At 44.5% G+C, this 20,513-nt stretch overlaps 1 protein-coding gene across 2 annotated transcripts in view; it reads left to right on the forward strand.

Moving 5' to 3' along the window:
- Positions 1–20,213, forward strand: part of tbl1xr1a (TBL1X/Y related 1a) — a 64,991-nt gene extending 44,778 nt beyond the window's left edge. The window contains exons 3-16 of one of the 2 annotated variants that reach the window (XM_054749603.2): positions 1,181–1,282; positions 3,627–3,772; positions 5,950–6,175; positions 7,302–7,434; positions 7,802–7,943; positions 13,382–13,445; positions 13,713–13,810; positions 13,895–13,955; positions 14,029–14,150; positions 14,294–14,368; positions 15,908–16,035; positions 19,415–19,580; positions 19,664–19,765; positions 19,846–20,213. In XM_054749603.2, the coding sequence (XP_054605578.1) occupies positions 1,225–1,282; positions 3,627–3,772; positions 5,950–6,175; positions 7,302–7,434; positions 7,802–7,943; positions 13,382–13,445; positions 13,713–13,810; positions 13,895–13,955; positions 14,029–14,150; positions 14,294–14,368; positions 15,908–16,035; positions 19,415–19,580; positions 19,664–19,765; positions 19,846–19,872 (1,548 nt within the window). In that variant the 5' untranslated portion in view covers positions 1,181–1,224 and the 3' untranslated portion in view covers positions 19,873–20,213. The remainder of the gene's footprint in view (positions 1–1,180; positions 1,283–3,626; positions 3,773–5,949; positions 6,176–7,301; positions 7,435–7,801; positions 7,944–13,381; positions 13,446–13,712; positions 13,811–13,894; positions 13,956–14,028; positions 14,151–14,293; positions 14,369–15,907; positions 16,036–19,414; positions 19,581–19,663; positions 19,766–19,845) is intronic. The other variant, XM_054749604.2, reaches the window with a different exon arrangement.
- The last annotated feature ends 300 nt before the right edge of the window (positions 20,214–20,513 follow it).

Genomic DNA, 20,513 nt, shown 5'->3' on the forward strand with positions numbered 1-20,513 from the left:
TCTTTGAGGGCTGATGGATGTCCTGGGCGCTGCCGTCTCCTCCTTCGGCCATTATTTCAGCTTCAAAGTTTTGGTGCCGTTGCAAATTAAAAAGTGCGTGTGCGCGCAGCGGGAACTTCAGCTGAAGCGACGGTGGCTGGTAAGGGTCATCGCGCCGAAACCGCGGCCACGGTAAACCCACCGAGATAATAAAGTTTTTTAAAAACTGGACGGTTATTTTTATTGTCAACTTTTTTACCGGGGTTTACCGCTATACCGGTTACCGTGACAACCCTAGCAGCCTGAGCAGGGGAGGGGTGGGCGTAACCAGCTCTAGCTTGTTTTCTTAAACCGACAGAGCCCTGGGACGGCTCATTCTGGAAGGTTCTGAAACTGTCAAGAATAAAAATGTTGAATTCACTTTATGTGAGAGGGATTTAGTGCAAAGAACTTTATGAACACATTTTTTGGTAACAAAACAAAAAGTTATATCCCTTTATGGTGGAATTTTGTAGAACTAGGCATTACAATTCAACTTCCTGCAGAATGTGGTAAAGTTTTGGAACTTGTACCAACTGGTGATCGTAGTTTGTGTTTTGGCTGCTGCAGCTCCTCCGTGTGTGTTTGGTGTGAGAGGTCACTGAGGGCAGAGTTGGTGAGCTGAGGAGAAGAGGTCCGCTACAGACACCCAGCAATCACAACATTTTCACAGAGCAACATCCAAACAATGAATATGACTTAAAAGAAAACGTTTTCAGTTGGTTTAGCTGGTTCATGACTGACTGAAACCACCCAACAAAAGAGAGATGCCCCAAACATTCAGTCCTAAGAAAGCTAACATTAATGTCACCTTCTGCTAACTCATCCACATGAAAACGCCAGCAGAAGATAGATGTGAGATCTTTTGAACTTTGTAGCTCTACGTGCAGACAGAGTGAGACGTTTTGCTATTAAAAGTGAGAATTTAACACCTGTTTATGAAAAGCATAGCTGCGTAATATTCACTTCCTCAGATTACAGGCCTGATGGAAGAGCTGGATGTTTACAGCTGAACTTCAAGAGAAACAGAAAAGTAAATCAAAGTTTCTTTATTTTTTATACGAGCCGACCAGAAGGGGTGGAGATGTGGGCTTCGTATTGAACACACATGTTGATAAGAGTGACTCTTTGCTGTCATTGATGAATGTCTCCTGTTTTTCAGGTTAGGTGTGTGTGTGCTGGCCTCATGGTGTAACGGGATTAAAGATGAGCATTAGCAGTGATGAGGTCAACTTTCTGGTCTACAGATATCTACAGGAGTCAGGTACTACCCCTACCCCCCCCCCCCCCCCCCCCCCCCACACACACACACACACACACACACTCTCTTATCGGGTCTGCAACGTTTTCTTGAAGGTTTTTCATAAACCTTTAATTACCTTCGATTTCCAGCCATCTTGACTTGGTCTGCTGTGATTTCATTGTTTGTACAAATGATCTCTAAAGTTTGTTTTCTAATAATAAATAAACATGACAACCAGTAGAACTTGTTTTTCCTGTTAATTTTAAACGTCAGGATGTAAAGATGAAATTTGAAACGTTCATATAATTGTTCCTTTAAAATGCATATTTCTATTTTTATAGTTTATTTATTTATATTATATTAGTCCCTTTTAATAAAATGCCTTCATTTGATGCCCCAAAATAAAATCCGCTGCAGATGATTTATTCCCATATACAGTTTAATTCCATTCTATTGACCTTTACAGTGCCATTTAACTAGAAGTCATCTCAGAGGACTTAACAAAATAATAAACAGGCCAATTTAAACCCAGTTACATAGAACAAAATTTAGTTCCATTAATTTCCATTGAAATGCAACTCTGTTAGTCAGCTTCAGACCACATACTGCACAGTTAAACTCATTTATACAATTCTCTCAACCTGGAAAGGCCAGTTAAAAGTTGTTATACCACAAGAATTTATAAATGTTTATAGACACAAGGTGTCCCATTTTTAGCTTTAAAAACACACCTTTAGAATGTCTGCTTCATATAAAATCTGTGTAATAATTTGTGGCAGCGATAGGCAAATGCTTCAGAGAAAAGGCTTTAATGGGGTTTGAGCTGAATTCTGAATGGACTGGAAGAAAAAACAAAATCACCAATGGTGTCTGTGAGAAACAGGGCTTGGTAATAAGAGTTTTAACCAGGCACAGAAACAGCAGGATCCTAGCCTAGTGAACTAGACCAAATTCTTGCTTTGCAAAGAATGGTCTAGGCATGCTCCATTGGAACCTCAGCAGCTCCTACCAGGACTCTGGCTAGCCAATCACAGCTCTCTAGAGGGGTTTCAAACACATAAACAGCTGTGATTGGTCCATAATGGTGGGTCAATCATAGTGCTCTATCTGCTTAGTGAACAAATCACAGAGCTTTATCCGCTTTGTGGGCCAATCAGGGCACTCTATATGCCTGGTGGGTGGGATGATGCAACAGAGTGAAACAAGAGAATGTCACATTCATTGTCCAGTGGAATGCGGAGATCATTTGAAAGACAACGGTAGAACCCGCCCCACAACCGAGAGCCGTCAATGGAGCATGGCCAGACTAAATAATACATTTATTTAGTCTGGCTTGCCAGGCTAGCAGGATCCAACAGTGAGCCAGAAAACTGAGGACTACACGTATGGCGTGGGTTCCTTACTTAAGTGCAGGTGGATGACACAGGTGTGGAGGTGAGCAACCAAAAGGAATAAGACCTTTGTAGCTGGAGTCTGCTAGGGTGGAGGCAAATGGCGCTAACATAGGCAGTGTTAGTTAATTAGTTACCCGCAGTAACAGGAGAGGACTGTAAACGTTACTACTGCGTTGTAATCCACCAGTCCAGAACGGGTAAAAAACACGACATTCACTTTAACTTATCGCATATTTTGTGCACAAATGCTTTTTCATATTTGTAGTGTTTCCTCCGTTTGATGAAATATCTACTTAGCGAGTATTACTCTTTGCCCTGTTGTCACCCTTTGTCGTGAAGTATAACCAAACTTTTGAGCATCGTGCCGCTTAGGTGCCATGTTATCTGCTGAGTGAATGCGTAAGCTACATAACATGCGTTGGTGATCGTTTCTTTGTTCAACCACTGAATACACAGTATCATAAGACAAAGTCATTTTTAAGTACAGCTAAGTTTATACTAATAAAAATCAGTTCAGCCTGGACAATTCTCATCATCCAATCCCATCATTGATAGCCACCCAATCAGAACCAATCATACAGTCAGACAGGATTATGGCTATCGACCTTCTGCTTAAAGACTCCTAGACAGAAACAGGCCCTGATAAAATAGTATTCACTCAGCAGTAACTTACCCTCAACATCCTTGTCACGGAGGTTCACTGAAACAAGGATTTGCACTGAAGGAGGATGGAGAGAAGTTTGTTCATGGAAAATGGCTGATTAAATGCAGCACTTCAAACCCATAAATCAGCAGAATGATCCTTAAAGACATGACAGAAGCCTGTTGTAGTTCAGCAACTTGAGCGTGTTGATGACAGGTTTGTCTATGGATGAGCGTATTCCCAGTGTCCGGACTTTCAACTGTGGCTTTGAGCACAGCCTTTGTTCCAGAGCCACTGTTACCCTCCTCTTTCTTTGTCTCTTCATCAGGGTTCTCCCACTCAGCGTTCACTTTTGGTATAGAGAGCCACATCAGTCAGTCCAACATAAACGGTGCTCTGGTCCCCCCTGCTGCCCTCATCAGCATCATTCAGAAGGGTCTACAGTATGTGGAAGCTGAAGTCAGCATCAACGAGGTGGGACATAAAGCTGTGTTGATTTTGTAACATTTAACCTCTCTTCAGCCGGCATCACAACGGTTTACCATGTCTACTGCGTTGTTGCATTTCAAATGTGAGTCTGGTGTGTGAAAGAGGGCTGCAGCACATGTCACGAAAACACATCGACTAAAGGTTGGTTTATGCTTGACGCGTCCGCGAGGTCCGCACGGCTCCGCGCGGAAAAGTTGCGTCATTTTGCGTCATTTTAACAACCACGCCCCTCCACCGCGTCTCCGCACGGCTGAAGATTTCCGCAACGCGCACCTCGAAAAATTTCTAACCACGCGGACGGACGGACGCGGAAAAACATGGCGGACCGGCAAGAACTAGTATGGCAGAGGTTCGTAAATACAGACATTTGTATGATTCAGCTCTCAAAGATCACCGTGATCAACATGTTGTTAGTAATTCTTGGAGAGAAATAGCTCGCACTGTCGGAAAAGATGAGAACGCTGTTAAAAATGCTGAAATGCCATGTTGTAAACAGTCAGTTCTACTTCTACCATGGTGTAGTGTTGGATTCTTGCCGTAGAACTCCATACTGCCCCGTTCAGTTTGGGAGAATATTAGCTCACCGCAGAGACGAGCCGCACGTACCATAAACCCTGCGAGTTGTGAAGCGCGTTCCATCCGCGAGCCGCATCACCGCGCGGAAAGTGAATGCGTCAAGCATAAACCAAGCTTAAAGCCTGATTCATGCTTCTCCGTCTGTGTCAGTGCGGAGACACGCAACGCCATTATCCGTCCTTGCGTAGGGCTCCGGCAGGCATGCAAGTACGTACGGAGTCGAGCCCACTTTTTTAAACATCAGTCAAACGAGACGGATTACGCAAGCTTGTGATTGGTCAGGACGCCGCTGTTGTTTACAGCGCCGCCATTGCAAAGAGAGCCGAGGATAACTAGCGGCAGACACGGAGAAGCTTGAAGAATACCTCGCGAAAAAACTCTAAAAATATGAACGTTTAATTCTCCCGTGACTGGAGGAGTGAAAAGATGCGCAGCAAGCGTTTTATTTGTGGACGGAAATGACAGGAAACGTGGGTTTAGAGGTGGGGAGCGCATGAAGCGGTGGGAGAATGAGAGACAAATATGTCCGTGTTAAAAGTCTCTTATATACACAAAAAACACAATATAAACACACGATCTTGGACCATGGACGTAATTTTTATTTTAGAAGAGGGGGGGACACGGGGGGTAGATGGGGGGAATTATCTTTACAGTATGCTCTAATGGGAAACAGGCTTCAACACAAATGGTTGTTTTCCGCATGGTCCTAGAGCTCAACCAGTGTCAATTTAATATAGCGTGATATTGGTTTTGGATGGTAAAAAGTGCAGGGGTCAAAACTTGATTTTGGAAAAAGTGGGGGGGGCATGTCCCCCCTGTCCCCCCCCAAAATTACGTCCATGTCTTGGACAGATACATGACAGGATACCACAGAACAGCGCTACGCCCTCTGTGGTCCTGCCGGGCAATTTCTTTGCAACACTCCAGGAGACGGAGAAGTATGAGAGCAAAACGCTTCCGTCAATCCGTGCGTGTCTGTCCCTTGCGGAGCTGACGGAGAAGCATAAACCAGGCTTTAGCAGTAAGAGTGTGCATGAAGGGCTTGAAAAACGTAATAAAATAGTTTTACTAAATGTTGCCATCAAGACCAATGGATCAGTGTACATTTAGAGTTGCTGACTTCACACTCTGCAGGTCCAATTAGTCCATCTGAAGTCTGACAGAGCAGCCCTCCCTCCCCCACCTGCTGCTGCCAGCTGCCAGTATGGAGACCCAAAGGGGAAATCCCTGAAATGTTTATCATTGTGTAGAAAGAAAATCTGGTTGGTCAGCTGTTTTATAATTAGGTTTTAACTAGCCAGGAATCCAGAGTGCTATCATTTTGAATGCACGTGTGACACAACCCATATGTTCTCTCCTTTAGTGTATCTAAGCAACAGAAGTGAAATTATTACATAATCTATATTATAGACTATGTAATATTATAGATTCTATAATGAAATCATTTCAGTAGTATTAAACTGTATGTGAGGTAGTTGATTTGTTTTATTATACGTTTTTCTATTAAATATTACAGAAATTCTCGGCAGGTTTTAGATATTTGTAAAGTCCCGAAAGTCGTTTACCAGTTGTCTCTTGCTCTGTAGGACGGCACGTTATTTGACGGACGGCCTATCGAGTCTCTGTCGCTCATCGATGCGGTGATGCCAGATGTCGTCCAGACGAGGCAGCAGGCTTATCGGGACAAAATGGCCCAGCAGCAGGCTGCAGCTTCAGCACCAGCATCAGCAGCTGGAGGCAGCATCACAGGGAACGCAAAGAACGGAGAGAATACTGCCAACGGGGAGGAGAATGGAGCTCATGCCTTAGCAAGTGAGTGTCTCACTTAGAGATGGAAAAGATGGAGCAGCTGCAGTAGGGATGGGTACCTTTGATATTTGAATCGATCCGGTACTAATTCCCGGTACCTACGAATCGATACCGGTACTTAACGGTACCAATTTTCGATACTTTTGAGTGTTTAATATTTTAATTCTCTTTTATAATTAGATACATATTTTTCTCAATATATAACAATATTTGATAAATATCACGATAAATAACATACAACTGTTTGTATTTTAACATCGTCCTTGTAGTTTTATAAGCTGATAATTAAACTGAAGCAAACATCTTTACTGTGAACTAAATTTACTGTGTATCTTCATTCCTTTTGCCGTCCTTTTTTCATTAGATTTTTCCTACTGGGAAGTTAGAATTTCCGAGGAGAAAGCGAACGCACCATTAGCTGATAACAATTGTGGCAATGGAAGCTAACATATCAAGCTAACGTTATCTTAAACAGTTTATTTAGCTGCTGGAGCAGATTAAAACGATGATGCCTCACACTTAGATCGTTGTCACTGGTTTCATCTTCACCCAATCACCCGTCGCATTTAGTAAAGTGAAGCCAAACTTTAGAGCGCGTTCATGTTCTTCCAATCGGAATTTCGGATTTCCGAGGAGAAAGCGAACGCACCATTAGTGAAACAGAAGCTAACAAATCAAGCTAATGTTATCTTAAACATTTTATTTACCTACCGGAGCAGATTAAGATGAGGATGTCTCACTTAGATCGTTGTCGCTGGTTTCATCATCACCCAGTTACCCATCACATTTAGTGAAGTGGACCCAAGCTTTAGCGTGCGTTCTTCCTACCATGCTGCTCTGTTTACAACTGGCTCGCAGCGACAGATGACATAACGCTCTTGCGCATGTGCAGCTGTCTTGGCAAGTTCTCGTTATGAAGGACGGGTACCGAAACGAGGCACCGTTTGAAACGACGTGAATCGGTGCTCGGTCGGTACTGTGGAATTCAGTCGGTACCTTAAAAAGTACCGAATTCAGTACCCATCCCTAACAGTAACATTGTAACTTGAACAAAGATTTGTCTTTATTCATTGAGTGTAATATGTCTGTGGTGGATGTTTTTCTTAAACGTATCAAACTCTGTCCCTAGACAACCATGCAGACCTGATGGAGGTGGATGGAGATGTAGAGATTCCTCAGAACAAGGCCATAGTTCTGAGGGGTCATGAGTCGGAAGTCTTTATCTGTGCCTGGAATCCAGTAAGCGATCTGCTGGCATCAGGGTGGGTTTGACTTCTGTTTCTGAAACGCTTCACTGATACTGGTCTCCACTGGAACACTAGTATAATAAAATATGTGCTTAGACTAATGCAAACATCTTACGCTAAACCTGGGGCAGGAACTCGTCTCACTTTTGAAAACTAGACATCCCAGAGCCGATTATGTCTGAGTCAGTAGCATCGATCTTTAGTTTGGTGTCAAGGCGTCTGTGGCTCACAGCATCCTGTCAGTTTGTTCTCATACCCAAGGCTACTTTGGACAGAATGAACATCACTTGGGACTTTTAAGTTTATACATTTTATTTTAACCACATTTTATAAAATTCATCTGAATTCAGCTGACTAAACGATTGTGTGTGTCGTTTCTCAGCTCTGGCGATTCAACAGCTCGGATCTGGAACCTGACTGAGAACAGCACAACCAGCTCCACACAGCTGGTGCTGAGGCACTGCATACGAGAGGGAGGACAGGACGTCCCCAGCAACAAAGACGTCACCTCACTGGACTGGAATGTAAACGCACGCACACATGCACGCACGCACTCACACACACACACACACACACACACACACACACACGCACACGCACACACACACACACACACACACACGCACACGCACTCACACACACGCACTCACACACACGCACTCACACACACACACACACGCACGCACACACACACACACACACACACACACACACACACACACACACACACACACACACACGCACTCACACACACGCACTCACACACACGCACACACACACACACACACACACACACACACACACACACACACACGCACGCACTCACACGCACACACACACACACACACACACACACACACACACACACACACACACACACACACACACACACACACACACACACACACACACACACGCACGCACACACACAGGGGTTTAACAAAACTTATGATGCAGGTTTTCTGTTATTAGCCGTGCATCGTGTTGTTTTAGTGGTTCTTACATCATTTCACTACAGTTGCTTCTCAGTGTGATCCTAATTACTTCTATTCAAGACCATATTTTTTCTTTAATAAATATAATTTGTTAATGTTGAGTAAAAAAATCATTTGTTTGGAATAATCAGACAGTTTTAGTATTATTACAGGAAGTGTAATTGTCCGCGGCGGGTGTAGTTACAGTTTCAGTTCACAGTCTTAATTCACAAAGCATTGCACTAAAGGCGGACGGCCACTGTGCGACTTTTTCACTCGTAGCACTCAGCTTCAGCTCAAACTGTACGACTTCCTCGCAGAGCAAATCTCACGAGTCATGGGCTCACGCTGTACTACCCAGTTCTCTGATGCGACCGGACCGCTCACACTGTACGTCTGGTAGCAACACGGTGGAACTAGAAATATTCTCAAAATAGCAGTTTTTACACAACACGTCAGACTTTTTCTGTGTTGTTACTGATGTCTGTTGTCCTTTGGGAGTGGTGCAGGAGGACACACAGGGATTTATGGGGGTTGGATGAGGAAAACGAAAGAAAGACAGTAAATCAGTGTTTTGTGATCAGTTTAATTTTACATGAACAGATCAAACATGCTTTCTTGACAATCCGTCATTGAATGTGTAAAAAAAAAGTGTAGAAATAAAAACAAACAATGTGTGAAGGAGATAGCTAGGTGAGCGGTGTTGACGCAGGATTGCGCATGTGCCGTGAGTGGTTCTGGTACTTTTTGGGTCACAACCGCTTGCAGCGCTGCCTCAGCTCTCACGAGGCACGAGCCAAATTTCAAACATGCCAGAAGCTCACGATTGCTGATCGGACGGTAGCTGGTCACATGGTGTTAATCGCCTCTTCTTCTTCCGGCTCTTGGAGAGTACAGAAGCTTTTTTCCTCCTCTCCTCCCTGTCTTGTCCCAAGGCTCTTTGTCTGTCTTTGGGTGTACGGCACTTCTGCATTTTTTCTGTAAACTGGAAATGATTAAAAATGGATCTGGTCAGTTGGTCCCTCAACACGATTGACAAGATTTTTTCAACAATGAGATCAGGAGAAGGGGCTCCCGGTTACCCCTCTGGGACAGAGCCAGTGGGGCATATCATGGACTCCTAGAAACAGTGGAACCCGATCTGCCTCTCCCAACTGTCTGTAGAGAATTCCGAAGACGTGTGGATAGTCGTTGTGTTGGTGTCAGGCTTCCTGCTTTTTGGCCTGAGTGGTTATCTGGCTTACTGGAAAATTAATGAGCTGTCGAGGAATATTGGCTCAATCCCGGAGCTCAGGGATGGATTACACCGCGCTGTGAACGCACAGACTCATATAATTGTCGAGATGAGTCGTAAGCTTGGAAGTTTGGCTGAGATTCAGACTCTGGCACAGAAGGTGAATTCGATCAAGGAGCGAGTTGACGGGTCAGCACGGATTGGGATAGATTAACTACGCCATTATTGGATTTGGAGGGGTTGAGGACCAACGGAACTTTAAGACAGAGAGGAAATGATCTCTGTCTGGCCCCAAAACAAGTTCTTATCTGAACGTGGTGCCCTTGAGCCTGTGAGGCTGAAGCGATAACTCAGAAGAAATGTGGAATGCTGCCGTCGCCATGGCAACTCTGTCTCCCTATCCCAGCCTGGGCGGGACTGCGACCGGTGAAGGCCGTTGAATCGTTCCAGGAGTCACTGTGCTCTCTAAAACCAACGACCTCCCTCCCCTGTCCAAACGGAGGTGACAAGCGCTGCTGTCGCGGCTGCATGCACTGATGTTTGGAGAGTCCCAAACCCTACCTCCCCACCTAGTGGACACTTACGTTGTGTAATGTCTGAAGTCTGTTGCATTTCTGTCTGAGGTGTTTTTTGCACAGCAAAGCTGTCCTCCCTGTGGAGGGTAACTCTGAAGTGCCTTTTTTCCTCCACCTGACTCAATCCTCATGTAAACCCCCTGATCTCTATTAAGGTAGCGCGACTCGGGTTGCGAATGACCACAGTCACCAATTCTTGTCATGTGCCTATGCCTATGTATGTATGTATGTCTGATCTCAGAATTGTGCGTACTGAACCTCTAATTTCCCTCTGGGACTAATAAAGTGTCTTTGAATTGAATTGTAACCCCCTGTATACTACACGTTGCTCGGCGCAAAACTCGCCCCGATCTTGTGGATTCTCACACGAGTGGAAAATCGTCTCAAAAAAGTGAAAAAGTCGCACAGTGTATGCCCGGCTTAAGTAATTGTCTCCTCACTCTGCTGCCAGACTAACAGCACTGCTGCTGTCTACCAACTTTAGGAGAAGCTGGGTGGTTCCTTCACCCCTTTTTCTGCCAGTCTTCAGCATTCAGGGGAAGAAGCAGCTGGAGATACTAAGCCTGAACAAAGCAGCAGGTTTAGATGATGTCAGGCTGAGTCCTCAATATCCGTGTGTGCAGACCCGCTTTGTGGGATTCTGCAGCACCTCTTCAACCTTAGTCTGAATCGGGAAAAGACATCATGCTGTGTTCCAGAACCTGACAAATCTCATCCATCTGTCCTCAACAACCGTTGACCTGTTGCCCTAACATCACAGATCACGAAAGTCCCTGAAAGAGCAAACACATCTCCCTAATCACCTGGGATAATGACTATTAACAGACTTAAGTCCCGGTTGCCAGTTGCACAGGAGGACCACAGGGAGCTGTTGTCTTGCTGTTTCTTTAACTCTGTACTCTTGACCTTCAGTACAAGCCAGAGTCCTGTCATCTACAGAAATCTGCAGATGAGTCTGCAGTAGGGCTGTCGCGGTTGAGGAATTCCTCCTGCGGTGATTCAGGGTGGCTTAATATTGCGGTGTGCGATATTATTGCAGTCCTTTTTTTATTGCAGTACTATCTAAACATAATGTTTACACATTTAAAAAAGGTTAAAAATTGCCATGCCTTCTTTTATAACACTTTACTGAATGCAGATCAAAGGGCAGTAACAACACAGGTCGCAGTAACGTTTGTTTCTCCGACAGTCGGAGTCCGACTGAACTTAAAAACAACAAAATTCAGGAGAAGGTTAAACTTATAAATGCAAATTTGGCTGCAGCATCTAACAAATAAGAAACAAGTCCCCATTTTGTTTAGTTGTTTAAAATCAAGCATAAAAAATTACATGTACCGGGCGCGCGCGCGCTGGGGGGCGGGCGCACTATCATTTCACCTTCACACACACGAATGACGGTGATTTATAGCTCGGTCACGTCCTTGTTACCCACAAGGAAAACCAGCATGCTAACCATATACGGTTTGAGAGAGGATCTGAGAGGGGTGGCAACATTTCCAGCAACACTGAAAACCCTCTCGGATGGTGCGCTCGTTGCACTAACACACACGTACCTGTGTGCGACTCTGGCGAGCAAAGGGAATCTCTCCCGGTTGTTGCTCCACCATGTCAGGGGGGTTTCTTTAGGGTGGATGCAGTCCTCCTGCAGGTAGCGAGTGAGCTCCAGCTCGGCTCAAACTCTCTTCGGGACGGTTGCAGAAGCAGTGCTTGTCCGGGACTTCAGCAGGTCTCCGAGTGTTTATTATTATTTTTTTGCCGCTGGTGGCAGCTCTGTCTCGGCCGAGGACTCTGGCTGCCAGCAGCTGACGTACTGAAAACCAAAGTGCTCCCAAAGGAGCGAAGTAACGTTTTGTTTTGATACCAGTGCAGCCGTCCTTCTCAACATGCATCATTGAGTTGAACCAAGTTCAGTAATCGCGGTGGCCCATGATGCAGCGCGGTGGGCTTCTTCATATTGCGATATTTCATTTTTGCGGTTACCGCGACAGCCCTAGTCTGCAGTTGTTGGGTGTCTCAGTCAGTGTATTTACATGCACATCAGAAAACCAAAGTATTGCCCTAAAAAACACGTCATTTTTTTAAAATTGCATGTAAACGTGTTCGTCTGGCTGAAGATGGACTGGTTCTAATCAAGCTGAGGCATCCAGATAATGTGGTAGCAATCCGATTACATTCTGCATGTAAACGGGTCAGCCGAATGAAACTGGTAGGACGCTCATGTTCCGGAAGTGACGAGACGTGGAAGCGGTCCTCGTAACACCATAAAGCAGGACAGTGTGTACCAAAAAAGCTGTGCTGCAGCGTTGTTGTGCATTCCTTCAGTCATTTTTCATATCCTGTTTCAATTCCGTCTGCTTCACTCCCGCCATCCTCTGTTTACTGCTTGTGTTGCTATAAGCTACTGGAAACTAACTGGAAGAATGCCGACATATAAAGGGGCGTGTCGCCACCTACTGTAGTGGAGTGGAATAAACTTTTTTTTTGAGAAGCCGGTTTTCTAATGCTCATGTAAACTAGGATAAAGACTCCCAGCTTAAGATCGGCCTGGACTGACTTAGATGTCGGTCAGTGCCCATGTAACCGCACTGAGAGATGGACAAGAGACCACTTTATGGTTCCATGTGGGAAGAATCCTCTCATCTTAAATGTGAACAAAATAAAGGAGATGATTGTGAACTTTAGGAGTAGCGGGATTATATCACACACCTTTCCATAATGAGAGAAGTAGAGGTGGTGGAGGAATATAAATGCGTCTATGTTCACCTGGACAGCAGACTGGAGTGAAGACACAACAGTGAAGCTGGTGACAAGAAGGGACACAGATCAGTGAAACAGACACAGTTTCACTTGCGCTTAGATCCGTTCCCCTACATTTTTGTACTTCAGCCTCTTAACAAAAATGCAAACCTCCATTTTATCTGGTTACTTGGTATTTCGTTAGGTTTGAAATATTGACGTGGAATTGTACTACTGATGCTCTAAATGAAGTCAGAGCTGATATTATTGCTGTTGGGAACCAGTGTTAAGGTTTTCTGTGTTGGGTAACAGCTGACAGCTCTGCCAGTAGCCGTCGTCTCACACATTATTTATCAGAGCAAACTCAGACATATGAGCAGATCAGTTCATCGATGTTCAGTTGAACGTACAATAAACCATCTGTCTGTTTCTCTGTCCAATAGAGCGAGGGCACCCTGTTAGCTACGGGCTCCTATGACGGCTTTGCCAGAATATGGACAAAAGACGGTGAGACGCTTTTATTTCCTCAGCAGGATCATAAAGGGTGTGTTTGTGTTTGCAGAGTGTACCCGTGTTCTGAGCAGTGTATTTCTGATTGTGAGAGTCTTTGCTGCAGAAGCTTTAATGTCACTACAAGCCCACATATTTATGTTAACTGCTGTAACATGCTGCCATCTCGTGGCAGCTCTACGCAGGTGCCACAGTTGTGAATCTTTTACTCTTTTAAAACAGTTTTGATACTGACCATCTTTTTTTCTCTGTTCTGCTCCACAGGAAACTTAGCCAGCACTCTAGGTCAACACAAAGGTCCCATTTTTGCTCTGAAATGGAATAAAAAGGGCAACTTTATCCTGAGTGCAGGAGTAGACAAGGTAAACTACAGCTTTGTTACCCTGTAAAGCAGCATGTTCAGCGGTTTCTAGCAGACGTTCACATTTTTTCTGTTGTTCTGACAGACAACAATCATATGGGATGCTCACACAGGAGAAGCCAAACAGCAGTTTCCGTTCCATTCAGGTACACGATCACCTCCTCTCATGACGACTAGGGTTTGTGGTGTTGCAGCTCACTAACTCGTCGTCTATCACAGCTCCAGCGCTGGATGTGGACTGGCAGAGCAACAACACATTTGCTTCCTGTAGTACAGACATGTGCATCCATGTCTGTAAACTGGGACAGGACCGACCCATTAAGACATTCCAGGGACACACAGTGAGTGACGCGTTTGCAGAGCCGCTTCCTGTCCATGTTCATGTTTGAATCTAAAATGGAACCAGAGTGAATATTTGATCTAAATCATTCTGGAGGGAAGGTATCCACACCGTTTCATCGCTCCTCTTCCTCCATTTCTGCAGAACGAAGTAAATGCAATCAAGTGGGACCCTACGGGGAACCTGCTGGCCTCCTGCTCAGACGACATGACGTTAAAGGTGAGCATCAGCTTCACCTCGGATGGAAACAGAAACATGTGAAGTTCTGTTCAAGAGCCTGGGATCAGTCTTCATTCTGTTGTTCTTCACCTCGTCCTTTCGTAATACTTTTAAATGCTCGTTTGCCCTTTCTGCCTTTTTAAAAATCATTTTTATAAGATGCAGTTTTATTTTTGTTTGAGTCATGTAACACTGATCCATGAGTCATCTTTATTATCAGCCCTTTCTACAATTACACATCTTATTTTCACTTCTTTGGTTTAGCTCTCCAGAGATAACAGAGCTTGACTGACATATAATAAACAAGTGTTTCTTAGTGAGACGAAATCTTATCTAATCTAATTTTTCACAAGTTCATGTCCTGAGTTGGTGTGTCTTAATACAGGGTATCCGCGGGTCCTTAAAAAGTCTTAAAAAGTCTTAAATTTGCTTTTCCAAATTTAAGGCCTTAAAAATCCTTAAAAATGACAAATAATCCTTAAATACAGTTTCCAAAGGTCTTAAATTACCAAAGACCCAATAAACAAGATTCTTTTATTTTTGTCATTTTCGTGAATTTCTAGTTGGTGGTCAGCATTTTTTGTGTATTTGATGTTGGCGTAAGCGGAACTGTACACATTCAGTTGGTTGTAAAAGGGGGCTATTTCTAGATGAGCACATTAGCTGGTTAAGCTAGAGGGAGCTTGCGCCATGGGGAAGTGCAACTTTAATGGTAATTGGATGGCTAATCCCACGTTTGCGACGTGGTTAGCACCGGTTCATGGCAATAGCTGGAAATTATAGCTTCAATTTAGTTTAAAAATAGCTTAAATTTGGTCAAAGTGGCCTTAAAAAAGGTCTTAAAAAGTCTTAAATTTGGCTCCCTTCAACCTGCAGATACCCTGTAATCGTCTGGCTAACATTGTTAGTGACATACTGTCAGTTTTTGTGCTGTCGTAAAACTGTCTGTGAATGAAACAGGAAGGAAGATTAACTCATTCACTGCCATTGACGACTAAAGTCGTCATTTGCATTTTTTTACTGTTTGAGCATCGGAACGAGCCCCCGCGCTGAGAGAACAAACATCTCAGCCCTGAAGTCGATCTTCATCCGCATACGTCACACGTCACGTGATCAGGAAGCAGAACATCCATGTGTTAGGAGATCGTTTTGGGCCGTTCCTGTAAAAAAAAGTGAGGCGCGAACCGGAAAAGCATCTGCCGATCACAATTCGACAACGGATTATGAAAGAACGGATAACGCTCGAAACACGCGGATTCTTCCTGATGTAAGAGGCGAGTCTCCTCGTTGTTTTTGTTGTTTTGGCGTCGACATAATCCTAGCGCGCAACGTTCTGTGACTCTTAAAAAAAACAGTAAAAACTGTGGGAAACGCTGGCAGCGAAGGCCGTTAGCGATCAGGAAACGGCTGGCAGTGAATGAGTTAACGTGACCCCTCAGAAGAACACATGGCAGTCTTAATTTCTTTCTGTAACTCTCAAGGCTGCTTGTAGAAGCCTGTGAATTATGAAACGTTGCTCTGGGTTTTGTGTGTGTTCAGATCTGGAGTATGAAACAGGACTCGTGCGTCCATGACCTGCAGGCACACAGCAAAGAAATCTACACCATCAAATGGAGTCCCACTGGCCCGGGAACCAACAACCCCAGTGCTAACCTCATGCTGGCCAGGTGCGTGTGTGACCGTGTATTCATTACCTTCTGGGGGGCGATTTCTTGGGTTTATCCTGCAATGTGGGGGGGGGGGACCTTTGGATCTTGTGGTGGCTGGTCCCTACAAAGGAAAACCCCCTGAAACTCAGTTTTAGAGCTATGGTGTGAATTAACTTGTAGTCGGGGTTAAGGTTAGGAATAGGCCAGTATTGGTTATGGTTAGGATGGTGAGATAGTTCTCAATGAAACCCCCCTGCTGTCCAATGGCTCTGCAGAGTTGGGTGTGGAAACCAAAGGCGTGCACGCTCACTCGAGATCAGGTCGAATCTTGAGCTGCTGGTTTCTGGCTTTATGGGAAGTGCATGTGCTTTCCGAGAGGCTGTCAGCGGTCCACCTGTTGATTTGAGATGTGCTGTGTGAGGTGCGATGAGACACTTGTGCCTTGAGATACCGCAGATCTTTCCTTCTGCTAATAGAAGCCATACATCTGTAACCTTCCACTGCAAAGATCATCTTTTCAAAACATGTGGAATATAACTACTACTCTCATTAGCATGTTCAATAATTATCTTAACTTATTATTACTATGTACTCTTGTGCGATATCTTGTGTGCTACTGCTGCCATCCTGCTGTACCTGAGCCATTGCAATATTGCAATTTCCCCACTGAGGGACTAATAAAGGTATTCTTATTCTTATTAGGTGCATGTGCACAGTTGGGTGAAACCCAAACAAAGCTGAGTGTCATGTCCTGTGCTGTACTGAGAAAGAGAGAGAGAGAGAAATGGAAGAGGGCTGTAGGAAGTAAAAGTAAAGTGTGTGTACATTAGGGTTGTCACGGCAACTGGTGTAGCGGTAAACCCCGGTAAAAAAGTTGACAATAATAATAACCGTCTTGTTTTAAAAAAAAATATATTATCTTGGTGGGTTACCGTGGCTGCGGTGTAGGCGCGGTGACCCTTACCAGCCACCGTATCATCTGCCGAAGTTGCCGGCGGCACATGCGCACTTTGTTGTTTACAACCAAAACTTTCTTGAAGCCAAAGCTGAAATAATGTCTATAGGAGGAGACGGCAGTGCTCAGGACATTTATTATCCCTCAAAGAAGACAAAGTGGGAAGTACGGACATTTTTTTTTGGATATTTGAAGAATGTCGAGGGACAGTTGATAGAAGACGGCGATCCTGTTTGCAGCACGTGCAGAAAAAGTGTCTGTGAAAGGCAGCAACGCTTCAAATCTCATGACACATCTGCATGACCATCACCCACAACTCTACAGTCAACGCAAGGCAAGCTAACGTTAGCGTTTTAGCCAAAATGCGTGATCCGAGGATTTGGGTTGAGGGAGAATGCAACGAGTCGCTATATAAAGCAGCCGCAGCGCCGCTACCTGCATATAAACCGTGTCGCGGACACCCCCATGTTGAAATGACGCTATGCATTACGGGGCTCCCAGGGGCAGATAAGAGTTGGTCTCTCTCCGAGAATAATTATGAATTTAACAACGATTACTGCCTGATGACATTTTCCCACATCTGCAAAGCTCACTGGAACACAAACCGAGGACAATATTTTCCTGATATAGGGTTTATTACTCAAGTAAGGGTAAAAAAGTATCTGATTAGAAGGCTACTTGAGTACTGAGTATCATCTGATCTAATATTTTTCAAATGATGACGTCAAACAGACATAAAATAAGAAGTTATGGGTAAATATTGGTATTTTAAATACTAAAGGGGAAAAATGTAAACAAATAAACAGCATCATTACAAAATAACACATTTTAGGCAAAATTTGCATGTGTGTGAGAGAGGGGGTGCTTGGTGGTACAGTTTTGTCCAGAGTGGTGGTCCTTCCATTTTTCTCCATATCCTAGTAAAATAATAATCCATTACTTAACTGGCCTTACAGTTAGAGTCAGGGGCTGGGGTCAGGGTCAAGGGCCTTATGGCTAGGGCCAGGTCTTGAGGTCAGGGCAAGGGTCTAACAGGGTTAGGGTTAGTAGGGGGTTGGTTTGGCTATGGGGGCTAGATCCTAGTTAGTTGCCTAGGTGGTTTTTACTGTTAGTAGCAGACTAGAATTCTATTCTGTCACTAATACGTATTTAAGGTTAATAAGAATTTCAGGACTAATCATCAGTTTTGTGCACTGGTAAGGGTATGGGTTAGGCATAATTTAGCCACTAAAATGAATGGAAGTCAATGACAGCTCCCCACAAGTGTATCTAACCAAACGTGTGTGTGTGTGTGTGTGTGTGTGTGTGTGTGTGTTATTGTTATGTTACTGTCATAGATACATAAGAGACAGATTACAGCCCAGGTCAGTCACAGGCTGCAGCTTCAGCAGGGGACTGTTTACTAACCTGTATCTATAGGCAGAGGGACACATTTGAATAATATTATTATTTTATTAATTATTATTTTGAAGTAACAACTGGTTCAGCCACTCTTCACATCCTGAGGTTGTGTGTGAGTTGACAGCCCTCTTCATAAGCTGGTTCCATTAAAGTGGATCATTCAATTCAATTCAATTCAAGTTTATTTATATAGCGCCAAATCACGACAAGAGTCGTCTCAAGGCACTTCACATAATAAACATTCCAATTCAGGTCAGTTCATTAAGCCAATCAGAAATAATGTTTCCTATATAAGGAACCCAGCAAATTGCATCAAGTCACTGACTAGTGTCAGTGACTATACAGCAATCCTCATACTAAGCAAGCATGCAGCGACAGTGGAGAGGAAAACTCCCGTTTAACAGGAAGAAACCTCCAGAGAATCCCGGCTCAGTATAAGCAGCCATCCTCCACGACTCACTGGGGATCGAGAAGACAGAGCGCGCGCACACACACACACACAAGACAAGTAATGTGTCTATAGTTATATTGTGATGTCTTAGTAAATATTCTATTTGGTGAAAGATAAATTTTATTGTATTTATCCTAGTGGATCTATAATTAAACGGATAAACTAGTAGTAGCACATCCAACGTCAAGGAAAGCAAAACGTTATTATCAGGAGAGAGATGATGTTTTAGTGGTTAGCAGCAGTGTTCTGAGATAGGAGTGCTGTGTGATGAGACGAGTCGGCCTCTAGTTCGCCACGGTGGTGACTGACATTGTGAGTGATTTAACAAGTCTTAAACTCCCCAACATTCAGGTAGTCATTCTAATGTTTTTCCGGTGTTCTGGGATTCATTTGTCCTTCCCTGAGCAGGAGAGAACTCCCGGGACAAAGTTTCCCCAGCGGATCCAGTTGGACAGTAATCAAATAACTTCTTGCATTGTGAATCCATCAGGCTGTCAAGAAAAAAGGACAAAGACAGGCTCTGCATGACATTTAGCCATGTCCTTTCTGCTACGGTAGCTAAAGCTGATGGCCTCTGTGTTGCCCTGCAGTGCGTCGTTTGACTCCACGGTTCGTCTCTGGGACGTGGATCGAGGCATCTGTATCCACACGCTAACCAAACATCAGGAGCCGGTGTACAGCGTGGCGTTCAGCCCCGACGGGCGGCATCTGGCTAGCGGCTCCTTCGATAAATGTGTGCACATCTGGAATACACAGGTAAGTTCCTTTGTTCCTGGACAGCTCAGCGCTTCAACATCCAGGAACTCACTCCTACGTCTTGCTGTTTGTGGTCTCTTCAGACAGGAGCTTTAGTCCACAGCTACAGAGGGACGGGGGGGATCTTTGAGGTCTGCTGGAACGCAGCCGGAGACAAAGTGGGAGCCAGCGCATCAGATGGATCTGTAAGTGTGTACAGGAGCCTGATTAGCTGTGCCCGGGCACTCTGCGCTGGTCTCATGGCTTCATCTCCCCTCTCTTCCAGGTTTGTGTATTAGACCTGCGGAAATAGTGCTGCTGTTCGTTGGAAGCCATGGACCGACCATGAATGTGTACATAGCCAAAAGACCCTGCCTGCCCTGCGTACTGCTCACTCTTACGATTACGGCACCGCCCACTGACTAACAGGAAGCAGGAAACGGGAACAGGAAGCAGGAAGCAAGTACCCAGCACAGCAGGTCCAGACTTGGGGATAAACAGATGGATGGACAGATGTGTGGATGGAGGCGCCCCTCTCTGTCTGTGCAGACTCTCAGAGAGACGCAGATGGGACGCCGCAAAAAAAAAAAAAAGACAAAAAAAGTTACACATCCATATATGTACCAAAATATGGAAGCTATTCTGCTTTTTGATCTCTAAACCATTATCATCAAGGTGTAAAGCAACGAAAAGTGTTGATCTTTGTTACTAGCCGGCTCTCATTGTGCAGACATATCGACTTGTCCAAACGAAATAGGAAGGCACTTAGTCGTTACTTTAAGTTCAGATCTATTGTTTCAATGTTTTTGTGTTTTCGTACCCTTCAGCGAGGGAAGAGGGCTGGTCAGGTCATATTCTGCTAGTGGAGAAATAAACAATCTAATAAACTCCAACATACACACTCAGCAAACACTTGTGAGGTTTTTCTTCTGTGTGGTTCAGCGCTGGCAGGTT

Source organism: Nothobranchius furzeri, chromosome 16, assembly GCF_043380555.1.
Source record: "Nothobranchius furzeri strain GRZ-AD chromosome 16, NfurGRZ-RIMD1, whole genome shotgun sequence".
In the NCBI taxonomy this organism is placed as follows: Eukaryota; Metazoa; Chordata; class Actinopteri; order Cyprinodontiformes; family Nothobranchiidae; genus Nothobranchius; species Nothobranchius furzeri.